General features: G+C 36.2%; 1 protein-coding gene across 1 annotated transcript in view; it reads right to left on the bottom strand.

Moving 5' to 3' along the window:
* LOC117123790 overlaps positions 1 to 9,382 on the bottom strand; it is a 14,276-nt gene extending 4,894 nt beyond the window's left edge. The window contains exons 1-2 of the mRNA XM_033269806.1: positions 8,993 to 9,382; positions 2,013 to 4,827 (exon numbers count right to left, since the gene is read on the bottom strand). Coding sequence (XP_033125697.1) covers positions 2,013 to 4,827; positions 8,993 to 9,293 — 3,116 coding nt within the window. The 5' untranslated portion in view covers positions 9,294 to 9,382. The remainder of the gene's footprint in view (positions 1 to 2,012; positions 4,828 to 8,992) is intronic.
* Positions 9,383 to 9,775: the final 393 nt, after the last annotated feature.

Consider the following 9,775-nt stretch of genomic DNA (forward strand, 5'->3'; position numbering starts at 1 on the left):
GTAGGCTACCCTGTAGCTTTTCAACGAATAAAGTCCTATAAAAGTCATTGTGTATTAAAATGCCTCCGACGGGATTCCAACCTGCGACCTCTCACTGATAAGGCAAGCGTCATATTCGTATCGAGGATACTACATTTATGTCATCTACAAGGTGTTTATATTTTTCCGTTTTTCGCTTATGAGCTTTGTCAATGTTCATTTCAAAGGGAACAGTTAATTCTATGAGTTCAATTTCGTTGCCATTTACTATTACAATATCTGGCTTGCAGCTAGTTATAGTTATATTTGTGGGTATGGTTTCCCCCGCTATTGTGTGGCCCGAAACGTCAGAGTATAATGAGTCAACGTTTCGAGTGTCTAAAATATATTTAATTAACGAAAATATAATTGAGTCATGCCTTCATGTAAATCTTTCCTGGGCTAGTGAAACAGGACATCCATTTAGAACGTGCATGAGAGTCTCTTTGTTGTGACACAATTTTCAAAGATCGGTTGTTTGTTTACCCCAGGTGCGGAGATTTTTCAGGGCAGGAAGGAAGTCGATGCAAGCCCTTACAGCAAAAAGCTCAGCACACCCCGGGGTAAATCATAAATGGTTGATCGCCATGTAGATCTGCTGATATGAGGTGAATTAATTTTAATTGTGCTCCCAGTTGAACTAATGGCCTTATATATTCGTTCCAGAGATTTACTCTGTTGTCGAACAGGATTTCCTTATCAGCAGTTTTTATACTAGACCAGCTATCACTTTCTTTAAGTTTTGTTATGGCAGTTTTATGGATTTCTTGCCATTTTTAGAGCCGTTTTTCGACATTTTCGTAAACGAAGACTCTCTTTTTAATTTACACTCCAGTGCATGAGTTACCCGAGAATCAGATTTCACCAGAGAACGAGAGTATGCCAATGCATGAGACTCTAAATATATTGTTGATATTTTCGGAAAGTTCAAACCTTCAGGACTGTGGACAAAGCTAGGTGTCGATCCATGGATAGACATACCAAGCCATTTTTTCAATAATATTAGCATGTATATGGTCGAGGGTTTTAGGCTGCGTGTCGGACAACTCATGCACCGTTAACATATATCGAAGAGAAGGTGTAGCATATTGCACATAAATACGGAGCTTAAATTCCTTCCTAATTAGGCTGTCATCTATATTATTAATTATAGTATTATTTTTTTCTTTAATTAATTCAAACCTCTCTTTTGTTTTCCAACTAAAATATAGCATACATTCGAGAAATTTTCTGGTGCTTCTTTTAGAGATTTTAGTTGATTATCGCCTAATGCGAATTCGCAGTCATCTGAACTACCACCTCTGATTGACATGCTTTTACATTTAACTGGCTTTAACATAAGTTTCATTGAAGATGTCATGTCGATTATTTTATTTATCAACATTTGATGTGATCTTTTATTTTTTTGTTAATAGACAAAAATCGTAAGCAAGCGGTAGCGTAATGAATGATGTTCCGTCGAGCTCATAGCCATGCTGCTACTCAACTGTTTTGAGATAATGAATAATTAGGTTGAAAACTAGTAGAAAGATTATTAGAGAGAGAGTGGACCACCTTGAAATACTCCTCGCCTGAAGTTGAAATATGAGGACTCCCATTCAGGCGTATAAACTTTCCCGCCTAATCTCGAATAAAGATTTCAAATGTATTGCCGTATCTTGGTTGGGATTCAAATAGGAATGTATACTACATACTCCGAGTATTGAAACTTGCGCCATCGGTTTGGGATATAATATTTCGACATTAATTATGTCATCATTAGATTATGGTCTCCAGGTGCTTTCACACACAGTCGAAATAATGAATCCCAACACGACAGCGTGCATTCCAATACTTGGAATATCTTTCCTGACCTTGTTTAAATATTGCAAGTTGTGTTAAATTTATGTTTGTATGTCGTCTAAATAATGTACAATTTAAATTAGTACACATAGAAACATAGACTGTTGTAATTAAGCATGAAATATTTTCGAAAGTTAATAGTATTAACTTACCGAAATATCATTAAATTACAATGGTTTTCGCATAAATCTGCTACTTTTCGTAGTCCTTCGTTAGACATCCATAAGCTGACGATTTGAAGACGTTTGAGTGAAACAATTCGTTGTAACATTTTTACCAATGCGTCACACGTACCGTTTGTAAGTGTACAGTTTTTTTTAATTACTTCTATTTCACCTTCATCTCGCTTACCATAAAGACTCAAAATTTTCAAATACGGCATATCAGTCAGATTTTCAGCTGCACAACTTACAATATTGTCACAGTTTTCTGTCATGTCCGTAATCTTCAACACAACCAGTTGGTGACATTGACATGCTTGTTGAACTATTATATATGCTGTGGGTATAGATACTCCTTGCAGCGGAAGTGTTAATTCTTGTAGACAGTTCATGCCCTGTATGCCTTGGCCAAATTTTTCACTAGCCTTGTCGAATAACCGGTAGATTGAAAGTACCTGAAGCAACTTTAATATGTGAAGGTTTTGTGACAAGGTGATCATCCCACTTTCAGACACAGGACAATAACTTACATTTAAATGTGTCAATTTGTCAATGTATTGGAAATTTTCTGCTAGAAAACCTATACCATCTTGCAGTGGATTATTTTTCAGGATTAATTGCCTCAAGTTGTGAGTCTTTTTAAATGACATTGCCACTACCCTGCAGACTTCAGGTCCAACGTTGGCACTAGTAAGATTTAAGACTGTAAGGGAAGATTTACTTATGGCATATGGTAAAAAATCTGTCATAGTAGCCAAGTCAAATCCAAGGAATGTGAACTCACGAATATTTACTCTCTGAAGTGACTCGAAAATAGGCTTTACATCTGTGTCATTACTTCTGTGATCATCTGTGATCTGATATGTTCTCAAGAATGATAAACGTTGATTTGCAGGAAATTGGTGAAAAACTGGAGGTAGCTTTTCCATCTGGCACTCTCTCATGTGCTCATCTATTTCTTCTTTCGGCATGAGAGAATATATTTTCACCTTTTCGGTAAATTCCGTTTCATCAACTGGAAACATTTCCCACAACGTGCTTATCTCTTTGTTCGTTTTAATACATATATTCATCAATTCAATTTTGAATATATTTAGGTTTACATTTGTAAACATTTGGCTGAACTTTAGAAGGTAACTCAGAGATTTGGCAAGTGTCGTAGAAAAATTGCTAAATCTCATGTGCCCTTGCTTGAAGATAAGAGTCATGATGTCATTCAGCGAACCAGAACATTTACTCTCGTGATAGCAACGAATGCATAGCTCTGTGTACTGCTGAAAGGCCATACTTTCTTCGAAAGAGAGCTTGCCATTAAGATATCTATCACTATTGCTTGAGAGCTCATTTACAAAAATCTCCAAAAGTTTGTTTAAAACTAATGTTGCACTATCTGTATTAGTACCGCTCAAGAACAGAAGAAACATCTCAAATTGGAGAGCATCTTTAACAGAACATATTTTACCCATGTAAGATCTGAATTGTTCTGGATCGTCATGTACCAATGTAGCAGCAAATTGTGCTGCACATTTTTCCTGCGCAGTTTTGTGAAAGAAAAGTACCAAGACCTCTTGTGTCATTTTTCTTCTTTTCCTGTGGAAAGTTTGTTTGTTATCTGAATCTGTGTCTTTATCCTTTAAATAACTGTATTGCACATTTCCTGGTTCCGTATCTTTCATCAGTAACCCTATCTTACATGCAATACGAGTAACAGTATTTGGTGGGGCATTTTCGCTTATTGTTGTATTTTTATTAATTTCTTCTTCTCGAAATTTGAGATTGTTTGTAAATAACCCTTCCAGTCCAACGATACTTAATCTTTTCAGAACTTCAACCTGATACATTTCAATCTGTTTTACATTATCCTTATCCTTGTCTTCATATCTGTTGAATATGTAATCTAAAATCTCATCATATAGTTCACTTATTGTTTCTGGTGGATTTACTAAAACGTTGTCCTTCCACAACCAGCAGAGAAACATTGTCATCATTGGAAGCGTTGCAATACCACTAATCAGTCCATTATTTCGTAAGTATGCGATTAGACTCCTTTCTTTGTCAGCATCTCTTAGAAAGAACTGATTTACGTAGTACGCTACATCCTTTTCAGAGAAACCTTGTAATTCACAGTGTAGGTAGGTCCCTCTGTGTTTCTTGAACTCGTCTATTCTCCATGGCCGTGATGTTACGCATACAAAACTTGATCTAAGATATTTATTTTCTAGAAGCTTTAATATTTCGCCGTTATCTGGGCTCTCAATACTCACTGGCTTGTATTCATCACAGGCGTCAAGAAGTACAGCGACCTTATTGGAGTGGTGCCTTATAAATCGATGCAAATGAGCTTTATATTCCATGTATTCCTCAGTCAGAATGCCATGTTCGAACATAGCCTCAACAATATCTTCGTTTGAAGAAATTGTCTGCATGCTTAAAGCTATCACAAGCTTAAAATTTGTTATCGGTGATTCTTTATTTTCACTTGCCCAATCATAAGCTATTTTGTTGATTAGGGTTGACTTACCAATCCCGGCTTTACCATATACTAATACGCGATTTACTGGAGTATCACTGCCAGGTCTCTTAAATATATCATGGTAAGAGTCAAGAGGTACTTTGAATTTCTCTGTTGGATTCAGAAGTTCTATGACCATTACCAGATTGGTAAATAGCGTGTCCATGTTGACAATATTAGACCGATCAAATGGCAATAATTGAATTTGGTTCCGTGTTTGGCAATAATGTAGCTTGATTGCCTCGAAACAAGGCTGCAGTGCATCTTCGTCACTAGATATCAAATGTTGAGGTTCTGTGTGGATAAAATGATAAAGAAGTATAATTAAAATGATATAACAGTACAGTATTACAAAATAAATTAAAAACCATGACTTTTTCATGTCTTATATTTCAAAGGTGTAAATTTTGCTGTAATTTAAGAAAATTTCCCTTATTGAATCCCATGACATGGTGTTATGAGAACTAAATAATACATTTAACTTCATTTAAACTCAAATTAATTTGATTTTATTGAGATAGAAATTTGTCTTCTATTATTTCCAACCATACCGTTACATTATGGTATCATTATGCTTAATCTCCTTTTGAGCAGAAATATGGCCTATTTGTTTTTTATTAAATTCACTTCCTTTTTTCTATTTCTAAATTTATGTTACTCTCGAACAGAAATATTCGACATTTATATCTTTGGATAATTTATGTAGTCATTTTTATTAGGAAGTTTATTTAAGCATTATTGTCACTGTTAATATTATCTGTCATTTGTTATTATTATTATATTATATTACTATAGTGATGTTATTGCTATTAATGTAGCTGTTGTTATTTTTGATTATTATTGTTGTTTTTACCTCTCATTTTTTTTAATACGAAGACGGAAAGTTGATAAAATATTTATCTTAAGCTTGTTCCATATCTGAGTAATATTTTTTTAATTATTATACATCTAGAAAATGTAACTATATCTTTATTTTTACAAATCATATATCTATTACTATTATTATCTTATGAAGTTTGTTCATTACTATTGTTATTATTATAATTTTGTTGTTATTGTTATTATTATTATTATTATTATTATTATTATTATTATCAATGTTATTATCGTTTAAATTGGAAGGATAAAGTTTTGAGAAAAAAGGGATTTGGTTTAAGTTTAATTTATTGAATTTAGCTTATGTAACTATATTAAAGTTCTTTTGTACGATTATCTCGTTCTTTGTGTCTGTTCTTTCATGTCCGATTTATTTGATGATTATGACAGACAATGTTGAAATAATATAACTTTCAACCCCTTTTCAATTTATAACAAACATTTTTGTTTGCTGTTTTATCCATTCTTTAAAAGACAACTATGCGACTCTGCCAAAAGGGGTGACGCCAAGATTTGCCCGAAGGGGATTCTACGAGAACTAACCTGTTATATTAGAGGCATATTACTGCTACTGCTACTGCTACTAATACTGCTACTGCTACTGCTACTGCTACTACTACTACTACTACTACTCAATAGGCTAGCAATGCCTAAGCCTAGGCGATCAAATTGTGTGTCTAGCTCTTCTTTGCTTATGTACTCAATTTTAACAGCACCCATCGTCTTGCAATTTATTCGCCGAAGGCGCTAATGAACTTTAGTACTCCACCCTAACCCTAATCTTAACAATAACATAGCAAGACTGAAGTTGAGGATAAGAGGTTAGGGTTAGGGTATTGGTATTGGTATTGGTTTTATATTTATATAGCGCCTTCCACGCTGGAGTACTAAAGTGCATTAGCGCCTTTGTCGAATATTGATAAGACATATTTCATTTGTCTTTTGGTGCTATTGCTATCGGCTTCATCAAGAAGTAATCCTATGCCTAGGCTGGCCACCCTTCATCTCAAAACGAGCAGCCTCCATATTTGTTTATCGTCTACTCGCTGATCCGTGACGCGGTCAGGAGATAATCTCGTCGTAGAGGTCACAGTCCCCCCCCCCCCTCAGCAGCGCGATGTAGTGGGCCTAGAGTTTGCACATCACGACAGGTCCAAAAAGTACTATTTTTGAGGGGAATAGTGCTTTTTAAAGGGGAATAGTACTTTCTATTGCCCCGCTTCTTAACCAATCAAATGTATGAGGTATATAATTCGATTTATATAGCGCTTTATACCGGAGTCTAAAAGCGCTGTGGACTAGTTCGTACATTAACTTTCTTCTCTCCAAAGAATGTTCATGTCTGAGCTACCCATTAACCGGTTCCAGCTACTCTCGTCTGCCCAAAACAACGGACTGACTGTATGGACCAGGACACCGGAGTAACCTTATACTTGTCTCGAAAGATGAACTGAGTCCTTTTAAGTGCACACCAGAGCCACATTGTGTACACTGGGCCTACGGTTAGTCCTTCTCCGAGGAGTCGGGTTGGCGAAATCTGTCCAGAATACGGGCTTTTTCTGTCCAGAATATGTGCTGTATGGGGGCGCTGTTGTCCAGAATACGAGCGTTCTCTGTCCAGAATATGGGCTGTGAAATTTGTCCAGAATACGGGCTCTGAAATCTGTCATGAATACGGGCTATATGGGAACGCTGTTGTCCGACATGTCCGACGGAGGGGTCCAACGACTAGAGCCTGGTATAAAAAAAAATCCTTGGTATGGTTCACGGGGAGTGTTTTACTGGCTTAGTATTGTCGAAAATGTGCTTTTAGCCCACAATATTAGGGATTGGCAATCAAAATATCGTTATTTGGATAGGAACATTATTTTTTTTACATTTTTTTTTGTCCGAAAACCTAGTCGACAGGGGGTCCAGGAACATGAGTTTCCTATATGCCGCACTGTATTGTCGGCCTACAAATGTAGCTTAGAAAATTCATGAAAATCGTTAAATTTACCATTTACAATACTCTTGCTTCATTTTTTTTTTTTTTTTCATAATTTTACTGTTTACATTCTACTGATGTTCCAAAATCTAAAAATGTGACGTAAGTAAGCCCGTATTCTGGACAACAGCGCCATCAAACAGCCCGTATTCGGGACAGAGAAAGCCTCTAAAAATAGAATATGACGTAAGAAAGCCCGTATTCTGAACAACAGCGGCACCATACAGCCCAAAGAAAGCCCGTATTCTGGAAAACAGCGTCTCCATGCAGCCCAGAGAAAGCCCGTATTCTGGACAAACAGTGCCCCCATACAGCCCGTATTCTGGACAGAGAGAGCCCGTATTCTGGACAGATTTCGCCACACCTACTGTATCCGAGAAGATTTGTTTCACCACAAGAAACATAGACGAGCGTGCAGTTCGAACCTGCGCCGATATTTTGACTGTAGGTTGCGGCGCCCTTGCACTAATCGCTCGGCCATCCAACTCACCGTGCTACTTTTCTGCGGAAGAATGACTGATGTGTTGGATACCGTCTTGCGTAGCGATATCGGTTCAGTAGTATATAATAATTCCGCGCTGACGCGGGAGGGCTGGTTAGATTGGAATCGGTTGCGAGCGATAATTACGTACGTAACCGTGGCTTAGTCCAGTTCGCTATACACATAGCGTAACAGTATTACCATAGACTGTAGAGTAAGGTTAGTTTAAAGCCTCATGCCGGGTAATGTTTGGGTAATGAATACAGGGTAATGAAATTGTGACATGCTAGGACCACTGTGACAAGCAGGTTAGACGTCAAAGTAGAATGGTGCGCCATTCTGGAGTGAATTTTATCTTTATTAAATCCATTATTGATGATCTTGAATTTGTATATTGATGATCTTGAATCCATATCTTGATCTTGCATTCATGTATTGATGCTCTTTATATCGTATATGATGATCTTAAACATTAAATCCATGTGACGATATTGGACATATCAGGTATATTGCCGATGATGGTCGGGAATGTGTAAATTGATGATCTTTGATAATCTTGTGGGATGTGAAGACAGCTAAAATTCAAAAACGTTAATTGTTCATGTATCGGATATGATTTATGTTAGCCAGGGTAACGGAAACCAAAAACGTTAACTTGTGGTTGAGCGTATACACATTAGCCTGAGTTGAGTGCGATTCAAACCAGAAACATTGATTTCAATTCTTTATAGACAGGCCTGGCTGAACTTATATTTTACTTTGTTTATAGTGGTGTGTGTGTGTGTGTGTAAATACATATTGGATATAGCAATTAATAATTGTTTTGGTCTTTGTTATTGTGTCTGCGTCATCCCCAGTATAACTATAGTTCCAGTACCATTGTCCATTGTGAAGAGTATTTCGTCACCAAAAAAAAAAAAAAAAAAAAAAAAAAAAAAATAGAGGTAATAGAGGTGACAAAGATATTACCTTTCAGATTATAGAAACATTTTTGTATTATTCTTATGAAAAATAATATTTAACGATATTTCTGTCACCTAAAATTTTTTAACAATTTTTGCTATTACTAATATTATTACAATTTTCATAGTTAAAATGAACGAGTTTATACATACCAGTATCATCTAATGATTCTAATAGCCTTTCAATGAATCTCTGATCCCAGGCCTCAGCTGTCGTAAATAAATCAACGGCGTCTGGTATAATAGCGTTGGGTGTTAACTTCACTGATATTAACTTTCCTTGCTTCAGTTTCATGTCGCGTGTCGCGTCAGAAACAACTTTATATGCCGCTAATATTCCATTTTCATTCTTAGGATTTTCTGAAAAAACTATTATAACTTTCCGAGACTCTTGCGTTGGAATGATTAAGTTTGTAAGGCAAAATTTTCCGTATATCCAATTTTCTTCAAACATACACTTAAGAGATGGCCTTTTCTCTTGTAATCTAAACACTAATCCCCTCTCAAATTCCTTGTCATCACAAATAATGCAAAAGTCGTATTTAAATTCTGCAAAAGAAAAAAATAAATAAATAAATATACTGTCTCTTATACACATCTAGATGTGTATAACAGACAGCTATATGGGAACGCTGTTGTCCGACATGTCCGACGGAGGGGTCCAACGACTAGAGCCTGGTATAAAAAAAAATCCTTGGTATGGTTCACGGGGAGTGTTTTACTGGCTTAGTATTGTCGAAAATGTGCTTTTAGCCCACAATATTAGGGATTGGCAATCAAAATATCGTTATTTGGATAGGAACATTATTTTTTTTACATTTTTTTTTGTCCGAAAACCTAGTCGACAGGGGGTCCAGGAACATGAGTTTCCTATATGCCGCACTGTATTGTCGGCCTACAAATGTAGCTTAGAAAATTCATGAAAATCGTTAAATT

The sequence above is a fragment of the Anneissia japonica genome, unplaced genomic scaffold (assembly GCF_011630105.1).
Source record: "Anneissia japonica isolate Jap-2015-1 unplaced genomic scaffold, ASM1163010v1 scaffold287629_len218694_cov150, whole genome shotgun sequence".
Lineage (NCBI taxonomy): Eukaryota > Metazoa > Echinodermata > Crinoidea > Comatulida > Comatulidae > Anneissia > Anneissia japonica.